This window comes from Odocoileus virginianus, chromosome 22 (genome assembly GCF_023699985.2).
Source record: "Odocoileus virginianus isolate 20LAN1187 ecotype Illinois chromosome 22, Ovbor_1.2, whole genome shotgun sequence".
NCBI classification, from domain to species: domain Eukaryota; kingdom Metazoa; phylum Chordata; class Mammalia; order Artiodactyla; family Cervidae; genus Odocoileus; species Odocoileus virginianus.
In genome coordinates, this window is record NC_069695.1 from 16770122 (window position 1) to 16793518 (window position 23397).

The 23397-nt window shown below is 40.7% G+C and overlaps 1 protein-coding gene across 1 annotated transcript; it reads right to left on the reverse strand.

Moving 5' to 3' along the window:
- Positions 1–1551: 1551 nt before the first annotated feature.
- TWSG1 (twisted gastrulation BMP signaling modulator 1) lies at positions 1552–21546 on the reverse strand. The gene is made up of 5 exons (XM_020878056.2): positions 21308–21546; positions 19703–19859; positions 9652–9751; positions 6306–6572; positions 1552–4575 (listed from the first exon to the last, which is right to left on the reverse strand). The coding sequence occupies exons 2-5, from the start codon at positions 19823–19825 to the stop codon at positions 4394–4396; spliced, it is 672 nt and encodes a 223-aa protein (XP_020733715.1). The 5' UTR covers positions 19826–19859; positions 21308–21546; the 3' UTR covers positions 1552–4393.
- Between the last annotated feature and the right edge of the window lie 1851 nt (positions 21547–23397).

Sequence of the window (23397 nt, forward strand, 5' to 3'; positions counted from 1 at the left end):
CGGAGGCTTGCCCTGGCTTCAGTGTGAAGCAGTGAGCTCCAGGGGCAGGAACCATCAAGATACTGCAGGGGTGGGGTGGGGTGGGGGAGGGAGGCTATCTTCAGGCAGAGGGGTGTCTCTGCACTCTCCAGCTTCCTCCATCAGTAGTACCAGCAGCACCAGGAGGATGGGGGGCGGCCCTTCTCTCCTCATCTCTGCTCTTCAAGCTCTCATTTCAGAAGCCAGATGGCAGAGTTGTAGCTGCCTCTATCCTGCCAGCACGACTTCAAAATAAAAAGATGTGAATTTATTTTTTGTAGGTTAGGAAAAACCTCTTAAGAACTCAAGAGCCACAACTCCTAACCAGCAGCTGCAGGCTTGTCTGTGGGCACTGTGGCCTGGAGCTGATGCATCTTCGATAGCAGCCTGCTGCCTGGGGTCCGCCCTGTTGCAGGAAGGGGGACCCCTTCCAGGGCCCGAAAAGGGCTCTTGTCTAACACTCCAAAATGAATTGTCCGAGGAGACACTTGTGCTGACAAAGCAAGAGATTTTATTGGGAAGGGGCACCCAGGTGGAGAGCAGGGGGGTAAGGGAACCCAGGAGAACTGCTCTGCCTCCTGGCTGCAGTCTCAGGTTTTATGGTGATGGGATTAGTTTCAGGGTTGTCTTTAGCCAATCATTCTGGCTCAGAGTCCTTTCTGGTGGTACAGGCATTGTTCAGCCAAGATGGATGCTAGAGAGAAGGATTCTGGGAGGTGGTAGGACCTGTGTGTCTCCTTTTGACCTTTCCCGAACTCTTCCAGTTGGTGGAGGCTTATTAGTTCCGTGTTCCTTAACAGGACCTCCTGTCATAAAACAACTTATGCAAACGGTTACTATGGTGCCTGGCCAGGGCGGAAGGTTTCAGTGTGCTTCCCCTAACAACCCCACCAACTTCTCAAATTCAGAGGTCCCCCTCCTGACTCCAACCCTCCCTTCGTCAGCTCCTCACAACCGCCGGCCCTGGACACCGTCGGCAAAAGAACAGCTTTCTGGATCCAATGAATAACCTTTCCTGAAACTGATTCTACCCCTCAGGTCTGTCACCCCTGACGTCAAGCAGGCGGGCAAGAGCAGCCTGTCCCCTGGACCTTCCCCTCTCCACTACGCTGTCACAACGCAGAGTCTGGGAACAGCCCTGACCTCACTGCACGAGAAGCCTAGGTGCTCAGCTCCAGCAGCCCTGCCTGTCGAGTCAGGGTGGGGCCGATAGGCCTCTACCCACGGCCTTCTCAGTGCTCCTGCTGACCAACCGACCAATCAACCAACCCTTGGAAGTTCACGGGAGGCTGTGTGGCTTCACAAGGCCTGCAGGGCAAGGAGAATGTATGTATTTCATTTCCAAGTTTTCCCCATGTTGGAGTAAAGCCCATGAAAAAGCAGAAAGCAAACTTGTGAAAGAGCCTTTGTTTCAACAGATCTGTAGGGACATCCAGAGAGAGGGCGACATGCCCTTAAACAATAACTGCACTAGCCAGAAATGGCAAACTTATTCTAGTTTGCTACATTGATGTTAACAAAGAACACTGCACACTCATTTCAATTTTTTATTAAAATACTTTTTTGTTCATAGGGACAACCAAAGGAAAAAATACATAATTTTATATGTAAAATACAATAAACATAAACTCTTGGGAAAGCAGAATAGATTTTAAAAATCTTCAATGAAGATTTCATTAAAAACAAACTTTAAATATGTGGCTTTTTATATTTACCTCATTTTCCAGATGTCTTGGCTTCTTTTCTCTATTGTGATGCTATTCTATTAATAAAGTTATTCAAATATCCTAACATTTTATCGAGTTTGCTTTCTGAAACTTTAGAAATCATATTTCTAAATGAATGACTCTCTTTTATAGCATCTATGTATCTTACTGTACTTGGATTATCATTTGATTTGGTACTACTGTTGTGAGCACAGTCTTAGTAATAATTAGATGTTATGGGGGGGGGCAGAAAAGCACAGACATGTCTTACTAAAGGACAGAAACTTTTATATATGACTTTTAGAACACCTACTGGTTTAAGATTTAATTTTTTTGGATCTAGTTATAAAAAAGGTCACAAAATGATTTTTTATTTTTTTTTAAACCAGAGCTTTAATATAGAAGTGAATTGTGCTTAGAATGAAAATAGATGGTATAAATTATAGTAGAGCTATCAGTTTCCCAAATGCTATACTTTTAATTTGGAAAACTATTGTTTAAAACCTGAAATACATTATAGAATTGGAAATGGAATTGTTTAGGTGAATGCTTTAACTCCTTCATAAATCAGAAAGTTAGGTAAATTTGAATGTAAAACTTACCATTATATTTAGGGATAATTTCTATTGGGAGAAATAGTGATAAGAAAAATCAGTTAAAACACAACATGGTTCAAGAAATTATTCTTCCAATAAGTGATATATATTTTAGAGTTTAATAATGAACACCAAAAAAGGAAGATAAATGCAGTTAAAAAAAAAAGCTTGCTGACATATTTATGGAAAATTAAGCATGTTGTCAATAAACACAAAAACATTCCTCTATTCCTAGGTATAAATGATTCTGAAAAACAGTAAAGTGGAAATGAAGCAGCTGGCTGCAGATATCTTTAAAATTTTCTCTCTTAAGTTCAAGAAAACCTTCGGTTTTATAGTTATTAGTGAAGAACGGGAGCTAATGTTTGTTTTCAAGGCACTTGTAAACAGAGGCATTCTAGGTAAAAGTAAGAAGACATCCCAATGTTTTCCCATCTGAAAAATACATCCATGAGCTAAATTTCAACTTTTTAAAAGGCTAAAGTACCTTGAGTGTTCATTAGAGTTATCTGAGAGAAAAGGTATCAAGTCTTTATATTTTAGGAAAGTTAATCATAATATCACATGTGATCTTGTAACTACTGTTCAGATAATGAATACAAAAAGCATTATCTATTTTTATATACTAAAATATTTAGATATACAAAGAGGTATTCCTAGAAAGTTATTTATAATTCAAATATATACTATTTGAGAAATTAATAATTTTGTAAAGCTAAGAGAACATAAACATGTATGTTTCAGTTTCACCCTTGAAGACCAAGATTTCACTACCAAGAAGGGCACATACTGTTGAAACTTATCTTCATTGACACAATGTTCTGTAGTGTATTTAGAGTTAATGTCATCTTGAACAGAATTATCTGGGGGTGGGGGGAGCAGGTAGCAGTTCATAATCTTAACCTCCTACTGTGTGATTTCCTTTGTTTAAGGAGAACACTTGATTCAGATACAAACCTAAAGGAAAGGTTACAAAATAACAAAATAATGAATGTAAATAGTTTTAAGTTTGTTTCTGTTAGAATCCCCATTTTCAACCCTCCCCGTTCATACCTGGATTCTCTGCTCTGTCCCCTCTGACCACCCGTCCACTGCAGGGCGTGGCTCTAAGCCTGAGCGGGCTCACTCCCCCGTCCAGCGAGCACAGCACTGCCATCTCCACACAAGGGGCGCCGTGTCCCTGGAGTCCAGGTGGCAGTGGGTTCCCATTCCTGGAGCTCTTTATGCTGGCACCTTAAGTCAGAAAAAGCTCTCCCTTCCTGTTTACCGAGCCGTGCTCTTCACAAAGCCTCAGGTGTGCCAGGCAATTCTTGTAAAGATGCTTCATATGACCCACACCAGCACTCTGGGCCTGGGCTGGAGGAGGAGAGACTCTCCCTACAGCTTTGTCGTATGTGGAGTGCAGGACTGAGTGCTCCAGAGAGTTCTACATTGTAAAATACAGTAAACGTTTACCTTCAAAAACCAATGTAAAGAGGTTTCAAATTAAACTTTTATGGTGATCTTTTGGTGAGATCTCAGAATGATCTATGTGAACATCTATCATACGCACAGAACTAAACTTTTATGGTGATCTTTTGGTGAGATCTCAGAATGATCTATATGAATATCTATCATACGCACAGAACAGATAAATAATACCAGGCACAGTGGAAAATGGCAAACAACTCTAAAAACTCAGTGTCCCAGGAGTAGTACAGTGAAGAAATCATAACTCATTAAAATGCTCTAAACCTTTGACACAAGAGGCTTCTGGAATGTGGCAGAAAATGACAGGAGGCTTTGTGTTAGAAGCCTCTCCTCTCTGCAGGCATTCTCTATGCACTTGCTTCTCACATGACCAAGGCTGTAGGTGTTTAGAAGAAAGGGCTCCCACCAGCAGCAGGCAGGAAGAGCAATTAGAATTGGAAGTCAGCACAATCCTCGATTTGTCAGACTTTAAAAGTAACTCAGTCCAAACTCTTTACATCTTCTCAACCTGCTGCATTTGGATGCAACCAGTAGACATTGCTGAATAGCTTTCCATATCATACCTCTGACGAAACTGCTTCTGTCTATACATCTTCTCCTTCCTTAAAACATGCAGTTCATACATTTGACAGTTTTGCTACCATAGTCGATACACTCTGGACCGATGCACTCGCAGCAGGCATTATGGAACCAGCGATACTTGGAAGCACCCATGGACTCGCAGGATATTTTACATTGATGTATGGACATGCAGTCATCAAAGTAAACCACAGTACACATGTGTTCTGAAAAACCAAAGATTAAGTAAGGTTTCAGAGCAATGAGTAGGAAAAGCAGGAAATGCTTTAACACCTAGCTGAACACTACTAGCAAGTTATTTATCTAAGCTCTCTTGCTGTGAGCCTGCCCAGGACGGTGGGTGAGGTGTGGGGAAAAGAACACATCTGTTAATCACATCAAGGGAGTCTCCTGCTCCAGCTCAGACAGAGGGCTTCCTTCACCAGTTCCTCAAATTTCACTCTGACCTGGAAGGAGATCATTGGGCACCTCCAGTAAGGAGAGGATCCTCCAGCTAAAACAAGTTTGGGAGATACTGTTCTAAACTTATACTGAGAATGTACAATAAAATAAACTTAAGAAATTCAAAGGATGCAGTGTGGTTAGCAATGTGGCACAATTCAGCACTGGTTATTAGAAATTACCCTGGCTGGTGTCTCTAGTAATGAGCTTTGTGCTTATTAGTTCATGAATTTGAATAATCTTTGAGAAGAACTTATGAATTATTTAACATCTAGCATGTTGATTATCTCGGAGAAGGCAATGGCACCCCACTCCAGTACTCTTGCCTGGAAAATCCCATGGACGGAGGAGCCTGGTAGGCTGCAGTCCATGGGGTCGTGAAGGGTCAGGCATGACTAAGCGACTTCACTTTCACTTTTCACTTTTATGCACTGGAGAAGGAAATGGCAACCCACTCCAGTGTTCTTGCCTGGAGAATCCCAGGGATGGGGTCGCACAGAGTCGGACATGACTGAAGTGACTTAGCAGTTAGCAGTACCATGTTGATTATCTATATTTCAATAATGGGAAAGTGGTAGTAAGACATATTTGTACATTTCTGAAGTTTCCCAAGACCCAGAATTTGTCTTATAAAGCACTTTAACCTGAGGGGAGTTACGGAGTCTTACTCTTAACAAAAACTGATCTGCTTTTACTATTGAGGGCTTAAGTTCATACTACTTCAGATAGGTAGGCTTGTAATGGAGGGCACAACAAGAAAGGCAAACAAAAAAGCACAAATTATACTGCTTGTGCGATACATCTCAGATTTTAAGAAATAACTGTAATACTCAAACCTGTCTTATCCTTCCACAGTGGACCTGTGTGGAGAGTTTTATTTGGAAACATCACAGACTTTATGAAAGTTACATCCCTCTTACATTCCAAAGTTCAGGTATGACTTTGTTCACTATTACATGTTCCTAAACATGCTTCTCCAAGTCTTACATGTCACTCATTCAGTTTCCCTTCTGACCAACAATGCTCACTTGCAGAGCACTGGCTGGGGTTAGGCTACACCTGGAAGTCAGGTGTCTGTAATACCAGCTGGCTCATTACAAAACTGAACTGATGACCTGGCATCATTCATGACATCAATGCTATTATAGAAACCTGGGCTCCTAGGATGCTCCAGATGTTACCTGATGATGAACAGCTCTGCATAAGGTAAGCAACCCTGTTGTTGTCTCATGAAAATAACAATGAAAGCCTAATGCAAATAAAATTAGAACCAGGTTATCTATTTTTCAGTGTAGGCTTTATCATCAAGAGTCTGAAGGAGTTGTGAGAACAACTCCTTGTTTACTCAGGGATGGGGTTATTAAAGTCCAGAAAATACTTAAAGACTATACACACTCAAAACCAAAAAGCTGCTCTAAAAGATGTTAGAACAGGCTTCACAGACCACACAGAAAGCAAGGGAGACAAGAGAGAAAAAGTCGCCTTTGGCAGTTACCTTTGTCACTAGAATACGGAGCATGAACGTTGTTACTGGGAACAGACACGTTTTGGTGGTGGGGTTGGTTCACGGTTTCCAAAAATGAAACCAGGTTCTCGTGATGTGAGAGCTCTTCTGCAACAGGGAAGGAGACGATGTTCCAGTTCAGCTGGGTGTCTCCTTCCGTGAGCGCGCGGAAGAGGGAAGGGATGGGCTCGTGAAGCTCCTCCACCGTGCTCTTCGAAGTTGGTGGCGTGTCGCTATAGTTGCGAGGATTACACATGCCTGGCAGTTGGGGCGGGGGGATGGGAAGGAAGGCAAAGAGAATAAAATTTCTTTTTCTCACTGATTGAAATGTCATGAGATATTATTAGCTAGTGCCTTGAAACTGAAGCTCCAAAATAGTAAAGTCAGGTGCCTTCTAACATGTACACAGACACTTTCCTAGCTTTTTGGCCAAGAAGCCTAGAGGCAATGACACCCTAGTAACATAGAGTACACCAAGGGCCCAGATCTTGTTTTCTAAATACCTATACTTGGCTAAGAGGAACAAAGCTCCTTGGAGAAAAGAGTGACTCCAGGGGTGGGTTAGGGAATGTCCAAAATGACCCTGGGACACCCTTCTGTGCCAGAAAGTAAGAAAGTAATTAATGAATGATGGGACATGCCAAAAGACATGGGAGGCAACCTGAAAAGGCTCCCATTGGCCAAACTGACAATTTTAACATTAAAATAAATACTGACAATAATGGATTACCACTCTATACATAAAATAGGGATTTATGAGTCTTTATATTATAAATAAATGAATTTAAAAATGGAGAAGGGAAAGCTCTTCCTTTTGGTCTTCTAGTCATAGGAAACAGAGGACAGAGCAAAAAGTTACATAATCACAAGAAGCTCTCAGTCAGATCCAGAAGGTGGCATATTTTCCACCAGAACTCTCTAGTTCCTTCATCAAGTCAATGGAATTTTAAAAGGTGATGAGGGGAAGTGGAACTTTTTTAGAATAAAAGAAACTAAAGAAACCTAACAAGCAAATATACTAAGTGGACTTTGCTGGATCTTGCTTTGACTAAAACAACAATAAACAGCCCTTAGGCAACTAGGGCAATCTGAATAGGACTGGGTGTTAGATATGAAGAAGTGCTGTTAAACATGTTAGCTGTGGCACTGATTTTATGTTATGTAAGGAAACTCAATCTTTCTTGAGATGAGTAACTAAAGCAGTTTGGAGGTACAGTAAAACTATGTATTTACTTTCTAACAGTCCGAACAAACAAGGCGGGGACAGACACACAGGCAGATGATAGATGGTGCAGGCATGGCTGCTGGCGCTGGGGGCCATTAACAGCAGTTCACTGTGCTCTGTGTGTACATTGGGAAAAGTAAAAACAAAACAAACATGCGCATACCCAAAACAAAGCCTGCGGGTAGATCCAGCATCTAAACACCACCCGCATCTGAGGAGTATGTTGAACAGCAATGATGAAATAAGCTAGATAAATAAGCTAAACAGTTCCTCTTAAGAGAAAATCAGAAGGTAGGAACAGATGCTCTTACATAAGGGTGCTGGAGGAGGAAGCTTGCTGGACAAAGTACATGGTTCAAGTCCACAGTAGGAGACGGGACAGGAAGCCTGCCTGCCCTCTAATCTGGGTCCCTTCAGAAGTCTGGACCCCACCCACAGAAAGTATGGGAAGTGTTTCCACTTAGAAGGGAGGTGCGGCCACAGGTCTGCAAAGGACACCAAGGGAGCCCAACAAGGAGGAGAACTGCCGACAAGGAGGAGAGCACTGCCACATAAAAAGAACTGGAGTATCTAAACTTTACGCCAGAAACAGCAGCTGAAGCTAAAATGAGAGATGAAGTTATGTAATGAATTAACTCAAAGTTGAAAACTGGTCATTAAATCCTTAAAGGTAAATAATATTTTGGAGGGGGCAAGCTAAGAAGCACACCAGTTACTTCTAAAATTGTAGAGATATGAACACATATAATTAATCTTTCTCAGTGGAAGAACTCTTTCTAGAAAAAGCCAAATGGCACTATTGTGTGATGGTTAAAAGACACACACTCTCTCTCACACTCACACACATTCTCTCTCTCTCTCTCTCTCTCACACACACACACACAAACCTCTCTCTCATACACACACACTCTCACACACACATACACACTCTCTCTCTCACTCACATAGTATTTTAGGTAATGATTAAAAGTACATTCGTGTATTTGGCTTCCATGTTTACGATAAATGCTTTTACGTGTTTATCAGGGGTCAATACCATTGTCTCATTTTTGCTTTCATTATACATACTAAATTAACTTATATTTAATGCTCTAAAATAATTCAAGCTTCTTTTATTTCAGTTAACATCACACACACACACACAAAACTACACTCATCAAGGGCAGAGAATAAACTGTCCATTTTGGGAGGATGATGCAGTAAGAACTCATTTATTTGACAGTCACAAAACACTGGCATGCCTTCTGTGTGCCAGACACTGTACCTGGTACTGTCTTAGATACCGAGATATAGGGGTAGGAGAAGGCACATTGACTGCAGCTGTCTCAGAACTCAGTACAGGGCAAAAGAGAACAAGACACTGCAACATTTCTCCTCTTTGGGAGAGTACAAGAGCTGAATGTCACCGCTACAGTCTCCCTCAGGCCCATGTCACCGTGTAACTCTGGGAAGATTCAGGAGCAGAAGACCTATTTTATCTATAAAACAAGAACTGCATGCCCCCTTACAAGGATAATCAGAAGAGGGCTCTTGGAAGTTAAAAGTGAAAGCCATTGGAATTCCCTGGCGGTTCAGTGGTTAGGACACTCCACTTCCACTGCAGGGGCCACACGTTAGATCCCTGGTCAGGGAAGTAAGATCCTGCATGCTGCACAGTGCAGCCAAAAGAAAAACCAACAAACAACTCTGCTCTCTGCCAAGACTGACCCACCCCCACCCCTGGCCCTCATGCACCTATTCCTGACCTCTCTCATTTAAATTAATAAATAAAATTTAAAAGTAAAATAAAATTTGCATGACTTTAAAATATATATATATATGTATAAATAGTACAAAAATTAAAAATAAAAAGTAAAAAAAAAATCTTCTGCTTGTTCCTCCACTCTTATTTCACAAGAATTTCTTCCCACACCTTTTCTATAAAAATACAAACACACATATATATGTATGTAAATACTATTTGATACAAGCAAATGCAATGATGTTCTAAACACCTACAATATCTTATACACACCCTAGTCTATGAACATAAAATACATTTATACTGTTTAAAGTCTCTTAAAGTCAAGGATTCTATGATAGGAAATATTAAGAAACTTAACATCAACTTACCAACACAGTCACAGCACTCATCCCAGAGGGTCCCAAGACACAGCATGCACTCCTTACAGCAGGAGCAGTTTCCTTCTCCAGGGCGGCACTGGCAGAGCTCCTAGAAATAAAGCAGATGCTCAGACTTAAAATTCCAAATAACTACATTTAAAATCTCTACTTTTTTTGCAGCAGAAAAGCAGTCCATAATATCTGCATTTATAGTAATTTACTCTTGGCACATTATTTTTTTAAATTTAACATCATTAACTATTTGTAGGAACATAAATATCTACAAAGTAGATATTTAGACTTGGAATTAGATTCAAGTACTACTTAGCTCTCAGGAGATTTAGATTTTCTTTTGGACACATTCAATGAATGCATTTTGGATCCTTTTATCTTATTTTGAAACAAAATAAAGAGATTTTACTTCATAATCCATAACTTCATCTCCCATATGAACGCAACACACTCAGTACAAGAACAGAATCCACTTTCCAGCTATTAGATTCATTGTAAAATGCATGGCCAGTTGACTTGTAGTGGGAGCTGTGGTTCCTCAATATGTAAAGTGTAAATAACAGCATCTTTTAACAACTAGTTTCATTGATCTAAGAATTCGCTGACTGTTTACAAAATGGGCAGCGATCCTTCCCCTCCCCATGTCACCTTCTTTGCAGCTCCTCTGATCTACAGACAAGGATCTATTTCCAGACCTCTTGAATGGAAATCATCTTGAAACTTGCTCTGATCAACAGAATCTGGTGGAAGTGATTTAGTGTCAGTTCTGAGTGTGGGCCTGAAGACGGCGTGGGTGTTTTCACTCCTCTTAGAATTTTGCCCAGCTGCCATGTGAAGCCCTGGAGAGGGCCACATGGACAAGTCAGTCCATCTGGAGCCACCCCAGCTCAGCCATCCTCCAATCAACCAGCAACTGACAACAGCCACAAGAATGAGCCCAGAAAACCCACTCGGCAGATAAAGGCCCAAGCTGCTGACCCTCAGAAAGAAAAGCAAAATAAATGGTTATTGTTTTAAGTCACAAAACTTTGGGATGGTTTGCTACTGCACAGAACTAATCAATGTGGCTTGCTTTGCACATGAAGCTTCAAGGTAATTCCTTTAGCCTCTCCCCTACCCCTCCTCTGGCCACCAGGGCCACTGCGAAACAAATCCAACCTGAGGGAAACTCCGTGAACATGTGGCTTACTTGGCTTTCTCCAGTTGGTTACATTATATATATACACATATATAAAAACATAGCACAATATTCATCCCTATTAATCTTACTATGTTTCTAGACCATTAGAGTCAATCCATCCTTCTTATACGACATAATTTTTTGCAAGATGCTATTTCCAGTTTTAGTGAGAGGTAACTGACATATACCACTCGCTGTAACACTGACATACATTAAACTTTCATGTTTAAGGTGTACAGCATGATGGTTTGATTTACATTTATTGTGAAATGATCCCTGCAGTAGGTTTAGCTAACATCCATCATCTCATATAGATAAAATGAAAAAAAAAAAAAAAAAAAGATTTCTCCTTATGATGAAAACTCTCAGCATCTACTCTCTTAACAGCTTTCCTATATGTCATATAGCAGCGGTAACTACAGTCACCATGTGGGACATTACAGCCCTAAGACTTACTTTTAACTGCAAGTTGGTACCTTTTGATCTTCCTCCAATTTCCCCTCCCAGTGATTCCACTTCTGGTAACCACAAATATGACCTCCTTTTCTATGAGTTTGTTGGAGTTTTTTTAACGTATTTCATTTAGCACAATGCCTTTAAGATCTATCCATGTTGTTGCAAATGGTAGGATTTCCTTGTTTTTTATGGCTGAATAATATTCCACACCCCTGTATGCGCGCGCGCGCGTGCGTGTGTGTGTGTGTATGTATACAAATATATGCAAATACACACACACACACACCACAACTTCTTTATCCATTTATTCATCAGTGGAAACTGAGGTTGTTTCCCTATCTTGGCAGTTGTATGTTATGCTGTTATGAACATGGGGGTGCAGAGACCTCTTGGAGTTGGGTTTTTGCTTCCTTTGAATATATCCCCAGATGTGGAATTGCTAGATCATGCGATGTGTGATGGTTCTATTTTTAATTTTTTGAGGAACCTCCAAAATGTTCTCAACAGTGGCTACACCGATTTACATTCCCATCAACAATGCACAAAGTTCCCTTTTCTTCTGAAATTCTTCGCCTCTTTCATAGCCTGTCCATGTTCCAGCACCAGCTTCAGAAAGATGATTATCTTCTATATCATTTTTACTTCAAAGTCTCCATCTTAACTAGAGAGCCGGTTGTGCTGAGATGTGGGATTTCTGTGTGGACTGGCTATTTACTAGTTCACTAAACTCCCTGTGACCAACCCTGAGCACCACTCTGTAGGCTGAATGTAGGATCCCAACCAAAGTGGATGTTCACAGAGCCAGAAAGAAAGCCTAACCTAGTGCCTCCACTTTTGTCCTGTCACCACCTCCCCCAGAATTCCTAAGTGGGTTTTATGTAACATTAACAGGCATTGTGCTAAGAGTTTTATATGCATTATGTTGAAGCTCATAAAGCCCTTATCAAGTTATAATTTATCTCTATTTTCCTATAATGTTATGAATTTGTACATCATTCAATTAGTAAGTGGCTGAGATCTGACCCCGGTTTTGGATCACTATTCCTGCTTTTAAAACATAAAGCTTATTAATATAAATAATAATATAAAGCTTCTCATTAATTTAGCATTTCAGTAATTATAGTTATTACTTTCTTAGAACAAGCCCATAATTAAACTTAGCTAACCCTTCAGGTTGCCTAATCAAAGGCACTATTATATCTTTCACTCTCAGTACTTGAATACAATGACAAGTGCTACTGCCCAAGTTTAATCATTGTTTGTAAAGGTAAAATAAGTATCATTGGCATGAGCTGCAAAACCAGTGAGTTGGGATTTAATACCTAATTCTGTTTTTGCTCCAGCCAGTTAATGATTACATCACTGCCTCCATGGTCTGCAAGTCTCAGGGAAAGTGTGGGTGCTGCTCCTGGTCCAGATGAAAGGCTGGAGGGGGCAGACCAGCAACCCAACCCAACTGGGCTCCAGTGTCCTCCTGCCTCAGGGCTGCTCCAGCCCCAAGGCCTCCGTGAGCCAGAGCCAGTGGGACATTCATCTCCACCTCTGCACAAAGTACCACGCTAGGTGTTCTTAAGGCATGGTGATCACACCGTTCAATACAGTTATAGTGGAAAAAACTGAAACCTTATACTAAACAGAAAACAGAAATTTATACGTTTGAGCTATCCTACATTGAACAGCATGAGTATTTACAGATAATTTGGCAATCTGCTTCAAAAGCCTCTATGAAATGAAAACATGGCAGGATGAAAAGTTGTGGAAGAGTCTAATCATTTAAAATGTATTTTTACTATGTTAGTATCAGTGAGAATCTTGAATATTACAAAGAATTTCAATTTTTTCATGCCAAAAGACAGATTTCATATGATTATTCAATCTTTAGTGGAAAATCTTATTCTCTGTATGACTAAGGTGCTGGTGAGATCTTAATCCTCTATGCAAAATAAATTGGGGGCATTATTCATCTAAGAGTAAGCCAAGACTTATAGCTTCATTTTATAAACTCTTTATGAAAGAGTTCATTTTATAAACTTCCATACTTCCAGGTCAGAGATGGAAACTGCTCACTTGAGGGGAATTTTTATTTATATTCTGATGTAAAATCGCTGGTAAATATCTCCACTCTTTAACTGTTGCCAAAATCTGAGAGATTTTGGAAATATCATCACCGGAAACAGCATTAGAGTCTAGTGGACAGCAGATGACTTGGATTTACAGGGTCTGGATTCAAGTCCTAGCCTGCAAATGGTAGCATGTCACACCAAGTCTGTTTCTCAGATGCTGTGTGATCCAACAGTCCCACTCCTAGGTATTTACACAAGAGAAATGAAAACACATCCACACAAAGACCTACACATGAAAGTAAATAACTTCATTCATCATCAACCCAAACTAGAAACAATCCATGTCCATCAGCGAGTGAACGGATGAAGAAATACACACGACAGAACATCACTCAGCAAGACCAAGAAAGGACTTCCCTGAAACACACAGCTGCACTGTCAATCTCAAAAGCACTCTGCTAACTGAAAGAAGCCAGTAGGCACAAAAGGGAACACACTGTACGATCCTGTTAGCAGACATTCTGGAAAAGGTGAAATTACAGGAACAAAAATCAACCAGTGGTGGAAAGGTACTGAGGCTGGGGAAGAGGTTAGTCTTGACTCCCTGGGCACGATGGGACTTTTAAGGGTGATGAAAATATTCCCTATCTCAACTGCTGTAGTGGTTACATGAGCATATAAGACCAATCTTACCCCCCAAAAGCTTTGGGAGACTAAGGAATACCTCATCTCATCTTTGAAGGACCAGTATAGTACACTGAGATCCATAAATTTATTATTTTAACAAATCTGACCTGAAAAGTATAAAGCATTATATAAACATAAACTGGAATTTTAAAAAGTAATGCAGAAGATAGTTCTGAAAATATATTTCTCTATTTTAATTTCAAACTAAATTTCTCTAACATATATTTTTTAAAAAACAAAGAAACATAAAACAATGCTGGTGAAAAATGCAGAATGTGAAAGTTGTACTGATATACAACAACCTTTATTCTATATTTGTGTTAAAAAATCACCTAGACATAGAATAAAAAGGACTGTATCAAATATTAAGAGTAGTCAGTATTTAGATTCTAAACAGGACTATAAATTGCTTCCTTTCCTTTTTCTTCTTCTATGTGTTTTGTGGCGTCCCTTTGAGAACACAATATTTTTATCAAGGCGAATAAATTTAAATTTAGGTGGTAGTAGACTTCTTAAGATTCAGTTTAATTGTGTACAGTACAATAAAAAAAATAAGACACTCAAAAACATAAGCTGAGGTCCTTAAATATTAAACTAAACAAACTGATACTATTTATAATATCATGACCTAAAACCCCCAGGAATGTAAGAACAAAGGTAATTATGAAAATGAACACTGTGGGAACATCAGTAACCAACAAACCATCAGCCTGTACCTGCGGTGACACAATTTTCACAACCCTTACTTAGGTCAAATGAGTGTTTAAAAACCAAATATAAACAACACATCTTCCAATAATTAACCTTTATTCAAAAGAATAAATGTAATTATAATTATGCTAGTTACAACAAATCTGTTTTGACATATGAATATTCTTTAAGGAGGACATCAGACAGACTTTCAAACTTGGGACAGAAATATCTAACCCAAATCTTGTCAACGTGTTCAAATTCTAATTGGCCAACTTTTGCCTTGAAAATAATATAAACTTAAGTGAAATACTACTAACATTATGAAAACAGAATTTATCCTTTTGGTTAAATAGATCAGCATACAATACATAAACTACCAAAATATATTAAATTACACCCATTTCTTATATAAACCTCATAACAAAACTTTAATCCTACTTCAAAAGTACCCTAAAGCATTTCTTTAAAATCATCCAGATGAGGTGAAATGGGAGGAGGTAGAGAAGAGACTGGACTGGCCATATGCTGACCACTGCTGAAGCTGAGTGATGGGTGAATGGGGAGTTAATTTACTATTCTCCCTATGAACATTACATTTAAAAACTTCCAAGTCTTCTGATAAAATCCTCATCTTTGGGTTTTTTTTTTTTTTTTCTTTTGGCCCCAACATGCAGCATATAGGGAAGCATGAAGTCTTAACCAGTGGACTGCCAGGGAAGTCCCCCGCAACTTTGCATTGAAGGGAAACAATGACTTATTCTACCCTTAAATTACATCAGGTTTGACTTATTACTTCTGGATATTAATTTCAAAGATTTTCAGGAGGCATTCCCTGGAGCAAAACAGGACAAAAATAAGTCAGAGTCACAACTTTTAAAGACAAGGAAGTAGAAAAAAAAGAGGGAAAACATAGTAATGTTCATAAAAGGAAAGAAGAAACATCGCATATTATACACCAAAATATTACTAGTCTAGTAACAAAGCAAGATAACTGTAGCAAAAAACTAACGTGGAATTTAATTAGTACTGATTAAGGAACAAGGGAGAGTAAGTTAATTGTTTAGTTTACTGTGATTAAGAAAACCCTGATGTACCTGAACTATTTATAATTTTAACTTGAAATACATTTAAAAAAACTAGATTAGTGAGAAACTACTTTGAAATTTCAACTTATTTCAGAAAATCTAAGATTTATTGAGTAGTTAAATCACTTTTTACAATTAAAAAAAACCAGACTGTTGATTTAGTTCATAAAAGTGCAAAATAAACATTCAGACAACTGGCAAAGTGCTAAAAGAATGCATCAGTGATCTCTGAACCCAAGTTTGAATAGCTTCATGAAATATAATGTTTATATCATCCTAAACATGACCATAAATATTAGCTAAAAATACAAGTCAATAACGGGTGTTTCAGTTCTTAATACAAAAGGGGTCTGAAGATTTCATCAGTAGAAGTGTAATATTGATCCAAATTTTAAGTATTCTTTTCGAAGAGGCAGAAGAAAAAAACAGGAAAGATTTTGTTAAAAGCAAAATCTTGTATTATCATTTTTCCCCTAAAAGAGGACAGCTCAACCACTCGTTATATGAGCAAAGGAATACACCAAGATGACAATATTGCTTTCCTGATGTTAAAATTAGATTTCTTTCCTGTCAGCACAAAATAAATACTTACACAGGGACCACCCTTCTACACAGCAATTTGTAGGAGGGGTAGGAATACTGTGTTAGTAAAACACATTTACAACTCTGAGCTTCCAGGGAAAATGTTTTATATTTAGTTATTTCATGAGTTGCCGAGGGCTCAAACATAAACAAATGTTCTAATTTATCCTCACAGTACATCATTTCAACACTACAGATGTTGTTCAAACTAAACCAAAAGAACAAAAAGCAAAGCTAAATGCCCTCTTAGGAGGGAAGTTTCTTCTACAGCATGGACTTCCTTAAAGTTCTTATCTCCCATCTCTGTTTCTGTGCATGTTTTTCTGCAAGTTTAAGGAGAAAAGCTATCACTGCCATCTAAAATGTCAATGTGCCTTAATCTATGTTGAGTGGAAATGTAGAATTTTAATAACTCAGTATGTGTGATGGCAGACAAAGCCCCAGCAATTCCTCACCTTCTCAGGGCTGTCAACCACTCTAAGAACCTCCTGAACACTAGGGACTCTTTTACTAGAAAACTGTACATATGCAAATTTGAATATAATTCTGGAGATCCCCTTTAAGAGAAGCATTTAGGAGGCCCAAAGACCCCAGCTGACAATTCTTAACACGTGAAAGGTCAACAGCCAATCTATTTCTCAAGTGAAGAGAACAGGAATAAAAGAGGGTATTAAAGTTCAAGTTTCTACCTGATCAGTCAGACTACCCTCCACACAAGGGCAAAAAAGACAAGAACCAGGTATCTACCAACCAACCACCACTCCAAACACAGCACAAACATCGGCCATTCAAAACAAACAAACAAAAACTTAACTTCAGGAAAACGATCAGCCTCAGAGCAGAGAACACACTCCAGCATCGAGGAGTTCTCTGACCCTCAAGCGATACCCTCCAGTCTATGTATGCCAGCTCTGCCACAAACAGTCCAGCCAATCAGGCTTTTATGCTTCATTCTTAACTATAAAAGACATCAAAAGAATATTTTACATTTGAGGAAAGCCTCCTGCATGAAATAAATATACACTGAAAGAAAAAAATTATCTTGGAAGAAAGAGAAACCTAAGTAACAGAAAGGGGTGGGGGGGGAGGGGAGAGACATAGCTCCATCTCCATTAATAAAACTTCTAGTAATTCTTAGAGATATCTGAGAAAACAGCATATTCGATACAAGTAAAAGTGTTAATATGAAAAGTTAGCAAGCAGAAAATAAGTTATTGCTAAAATTTTAAAATTCAATAGAAAGGGTCTTAAGAAAATCCTCAATACTCAAGGCCTCTATCATTTTAACCTTACACACTGCCACTACACACTACCAAGGGCTATCTCCACTATTCCAGAAAAGGAACAGATGATTCTTGGCTCTGAAGGAACAGGAATTAGAATGCTCACATTACTGAAACCGTGGTGTTTTGTTTTTTTTTAAAAAGAGTCCTACGATCTTACAATGAGTTTACCAGAATCACCATTTAATAGGAGAAGCTGCACCTGATTTTCCAGTTTCTACACATTTTCTTAACCTACTTTTGGAAGCATTTTGTATTACAGATTTTTTAAATTAAATAGCAAAACAAAAACTTTTAAGAGTGTTTATCGACAGTAACCAAAAGCTTTCTTCTTTAAATACTGCCTTACCAAGCAAGGTCTTCAAATAAAATCCAATTTTTAATTAGCTGAATAATGGAAATCATAGTCTTGGAGAGTCAAAAATAATTTGAGATTTAAGTAGATTTCCACCTAAACATGAATATAGCAATTGTTATGAGACTATTTCTAATAGTGAATAATGAAGCTACATTGAAACAATGTGGGAAATGGCACGGATTCCCCTGTGACCACAGCACAAAGCTGGACTTCACGAGAAGACTACAAAATTTTCAGCCACCATTAAGCAGGTGTGTCAAATCAAAACTTCCAGGTATAAAACTACATGATGTTAAACAATTATTGTTAATTTTTAAATTCCTGATAGCTGTGTTCAAGAGTTCTTATCTTTCAGAGATAGATGTTAGAATTTGATAAAATAATGTCAGGGGTCTGCTTGACACTAACAGAGATGGGGACCGTAACAGTGCTGGGGAACAGAGATGAGGCAAGGGAAGCCCTGGGTTAATGACTCCTGTAACTGCTGATGGTTACTATTGTTCATTATACTCTTCTCTCTTCTATTTAAAAACATCCAGAGTTAAAAAAAAAAAAAATTAACAACCAAACAACCAGCCTCTCTAGTTAAAAGTTTTGGTTTAAAATGCAAAGTGAGGGTACTTGGAGTATGAGATGGTGGTGGGAGTATGAGATAGTGGCAGCCACAGTCACAGAAAGGCCAGGCTTCCCAGAATGTTAACTATTAATGAGCACCAAAATGTCACAAATCAGCACAGAATACCTCTCATCTACATAACTCATTATCACTTCTAGTACATATGTACAAGCGCTCTCATATCTGGAGTAGAGGCAAGAGCTGGTTGAATCATACTTCATACAGAATTCAAATATATGTAGTTTCAATAGTGCACTGAATTTCTTAGCCAACAGCTAGAATGGAGGCTAATTAATACAGACCCAAGACTGATGGTCTAACAGGATGGGAAAAGGGAGAACAGCTGTATAAGACATGAAGTTCACCACTAATTAACCCAACTTTATGGGCAATAATAATCAGTATGCATATGGAAAGGCCATAGCCTTCGTGTTCAGACACAGGCCAGTTTCCACAGCCACTTATTAGCTCTATGAACTAAGCCAATCACTTAACCCCCACTTTTCTCTTCAGAAAGGCTTGCCTTGAGAGAGATCACCATCAAGGATCTTGAAAGCAGATTCTCCCAATGCCTGCAACCTTGAGAAACCCTGACCCCAAATCACCCAGTTCAGCTGCTCCTAGGTTTCCAACCCTCAGGAACTGTGTAAATAACAAATGTTTACTGCATTAAGTTACTCTGTTTAGGGTAACTTGTTACACAGAACAGACAATTAGATTTTGGAGAACAGTCTGTCTATGATTTGACTATCTAAATTTTTTTTTTCTAAATATAGTAAGTGAGCCTCTTTGCTATGTAAACTAGATTGTACAACAGAACCCTTTAATTCACCTGAATAGATAGCTCATCACCTGTAATGGCCTGTTTATAAAGCTGGATATTATTTCCTGTACTGAACTCCTTGAGTCTGAGTTAGCTTCTGAAGTATGGGGGCAAAACCCCAGACTAGTGTTAACGGTTCTTAGACACTCTCTGTGTATTTGCATTCTGTATCTGCTATACAATAAATTTTAATATTAGTAAAAAGAGCATTCTTAGTCCTACCTGAATGAGGCATTTGCTCACATCACTGGCACAGAGCGCTTTGTTACAACTCAGTGACATAGGGACCCATGTCAGGAACACCAGGATGGTGAGAGTAAGCATAACAACCGAGGGTGACTTCATGATTCTTCAAAGATAATCAGTAACTACCAGGAAGCTAAACAAACAAAAAAACAAAAAACTTAAACTCAAAGGCAAGTGCTAAGGCAAAAACAAATACAAAAATGAAAAACAAATAAATAAACCAAGACTCATTGTCTGTGTTAGGATCACTGAGTGATCATTTATAAATATTATTCTCAACAAGATTACTTATACACCCAAAAAAAAAGTTACAATTTTATCTAGCAACATCTTGTTAGCCATCTTCAAAGGTATAGAATTCTGAAATTCCTCAGACTACCCAGAAATGGGGACTGTGAAAGTTAAAGCAAATAAGTAGTTTCAATACTACACTGTTACTATTCAGCTTTAGTTTCAGGTCTACTATTCAACTTTCAGCCAGTCAAAAAAAACCCCAAAACTATTAATATTGCATTATAAAATTTTAAAAACATTTAATGATATTTTAATTCCCACAATTAAAATTTAAAAATGCCAACTATTCTAGTGGTTACTTATTACTATCTCATTTTGTCTCTTAACATAATTAGCTAGAATGAAGCAGCTCAACGGAAGGAGTGGGCAGTTGTTCCTGAAATACTTTAGAGATTAACAAAGGGAACAGTAAATTATTGATTGCATTAAGAACTCCGATTTATCAAAATGTGACGATATTCTTTTACTTCTCTGCCTTAGCTACCAGAGATTCAAAGTTAATGAGAAAGATGTTACAGTCCAAAATGAGAAAAAGACCAGCACAAATTCTGAAGGTGGTAAAAACAACCAACACGGTCATTAAATTTTCAAAAAGGAGAAGATAAAACTTCCTAGGGTTTAAAACACACACTCAAAATGGAATCAATGAAATAAATAGGTGAAGAGAGATGGATAAAAGGTACGTTTATGGGCATTTCAGATCGCTGTAAACCTTTATCCTAAGTGTGAGGAAGAACAATAAAGCAAAACCACAGAAGGTGGAGAGAGAACCGGGGCTCTGTACCCGGGCGGCTCGGTTCTGGACGAGGAAAGCCCGGGGACGGGGCCAAGGCGGGGCCCCTCCCTGACCGTCGGACCTACAGTCCGCTGCACTGAACTCGGAGCCACCGGCCCGTACTCGTGGCGGCCCAAGAAGGCGTCGGAAAATGGAAGCTTCCTGAACTAGTTATCAGCCACAACCACTGAACAGGGGGTATTTCCCCACCTCACGGCTGTCCCCAAGACCCTTCCCGAGCGTGCGTCCAGGTGAACGAGGCGCCGAGACGCAGGTAGCCGGCTCCTCAGCCCGGAGCGGCTGCCTCCGGGGCCTCGGGAACAAAGCGCCGCGGCCCGGCGGGCGGCGCTGACAGCGGCCCCGGAGGCCGCGAGGAGCGACGCCCCGCGCCCGGCCGGTCTTATCCCCCGCAGGCCGCCCAGGCCTCGCGGGCCCCGTCTCCTCCCGCCGTGCCCGCCCAGCCGCGGCCTCCAGACCCAGAGCAGCGCCCCCGCCCGCCCCGCGCCGCTCACCCTGCGCAGCGAGCTCGCCGGGCCCCAGTTCCCCGCGGGTCGGCCGAGCGGGCGCGCCGCTGGCTGTGGAGGGAGGCAGGCCGCGCCTCCACGCCGTCCTCCGTGCGGCGCCCGCAAACCTCCTCCGCACCGAAAGAGGCAGAGACCTGCCTGTCGCCGCCTCGCCCCTGCACCCCGCTTCCCTCCGCCCCTCCGGCTCCCGCCTGGGCCGCCGCCAGCTCCCGCCAGGCGGTGTCTCTCACTCCCCCTCGCGCTCCTGTCAGCGCGCGGCCCGGCTCCGCCCCCGACTAGGCCCCGCCCCCGCTAGGGCTCCGCCCACCGGAGGCCACACCCCCGGCCGGGCACTCCCGTCTGGCCCACGCGCTCTGTCCTTTCTCCCTCTTACCCGTCAGCATCTCCGGCAGCTTCTTGTTCCCACAGACCCTGCTGTCCGGCTCTTGCCCCAGGCTCGACTTGCCCTGGTTCCGGAGCTGGGACGTGACGTGCACGAGCTCCTCGAGTCCTCACGGCCATCCTGGGAGGGAGCTGGTCTCCGCCTGGTTATGGGGATGCCCAACTGATAGAGATAACTCGCCGGTACCCAGTGCAGCTGACACCTGAGCTCAAAGTTGATGTCAGAGGGAGGATTTATAAAAAACGCAGGTGTCTGAGGTCTGCCCTCACCTACTGAATAAGGGTCTCCGAGAGTAGAGCCTTCAGCCCTCAGTGCACTGGATGCTGCACCCTTGGAGGGCCCCTGACCCTGTGCTCAGCGCTGGAAGAGGGCAAGGGGGCCCGTGGTGCTGGTCCAGAGGGTGGTTGGCCAAGGAAGAGTGAAACCGTTTGCTGTCGTTCCGGGGCTCCAAAGGGCTCCGGTAAACAATCCTTTATGTCTCTTCGCAGAAGGCATTCAGCAAAGAGGCAAAGTGATAAATAAGTGTTTTACTAGACTAGGACGCTTGTAAGGCTTACAAAAGAGTGGGAAAAGGGGTGTCACATCCCTAGGCCATAGTTTTATAATCAAAGTGGGGAGAGGGAGAACTTCTTTGTCTTTCTTGAGTAGACATCATGCTTCCATCATCAGTTCCCCCTTCAGGTTGGGCAGGGGAGTTTTGTCAAGCTAGGTCCATAAATTACTGTATTTTATGTGTGCAGAGAGCATGTCCGAGTGGTCATTAACTTTCTGAGCTCATTGGGCAGGATGTGGGGCTCATTCCACCAGTGTTTTATTGCTTGGGGGTCATGTCCCATGCTTTAGTTGCATGGTTTTGTTGCTAAGCAGGACTGCTTGGTTTTGTGGTTAAGCAAACCTGCTTTCTTGAGTAACCATTAAATTACAGGGGTCTCCCTTATTTTTCTATTTACAATCCCCTAGTAGGATAGACTACACCAAAGCTTTTGACTGTGTGGAACAACAAACTGTGGAAAATTCTTCAACAGATGGGAAAACCAGACCACCTTACTTGCCTCCTGAGAAATCTGTATGTGGGTCAAGAAGCAACAGTTAGAACTGGACATGGAACGACAGACTGGCTCCAAATTGGGAAAGGAGTACATCAAGGCTGTATATTGTCACCCTGCTTATTTAACTTACATGCAGAGTACATCATGCGAAAAGCAGGGCTGGATGAAGCACAAGCTGGAATCAAGACTGCTAGGAGAAATATCAATAACCTCAGATATGCAGATGACATCACCCTTATGGCAGAAAGTGAAGAACAACTAAAGAGCCTCTTGATGAAAGTGAAAGAGGAGAGTGAAAACATTGGCTTAAAACACAACATTCAGAAAACCAAGATCATGACATCTGGTTCCGGCTAATAGATGGGGAAACAATGGAAATAGTGACAGACTCTATTTTCTTGGGCTCCAAAATCACTGCAGATGGTGACTGCGGCCATGAAATTAAAAGACACTTGCTCCTGGGAAGAAAAGTTATGACTCACTTAGCATATTAAAAAGCAGAGACATTACTTTGCCAACATAGGTCCGTCTAGTCAAGGCTATGGTTTTTGCAGTAGTCATGTACGGATGAGAGTTGGACTCTTTTAACTTAAAGCAAGTTAAGTGCTGAAGAATTGATGCTTTTGAACTGTGGTGTTGGAGAAGAC

What these genes read in the sequence shown, in the direction of transcription:
- TWSG1 (XM_020878056.2), bottom strand. Translation starts at nt 19,825, where the DNA reads ATGAAGTCACCCTCGGTTGTTATGCTTACTCTCACCATCCTGGTGTTC. An exon ending in TGAGCAAATGCCTCATTCAG is followed by an intron (nt 9,752 to 19,702) that starts GTAGGACTAAGA and finishes CTTTATTTCTAG; the next exon opens with GAGCTCTGCCAGTGCCGCCC. An exon ending in TGAGTGCTGTGACTGTGTTG is followed by an intron (nt 6,573 to 9,651) that starts GTAAGTTGATGT and finishes CCCAACTGCCAG; the next exon opens with GCATGTGTAATCCTCGCAAC.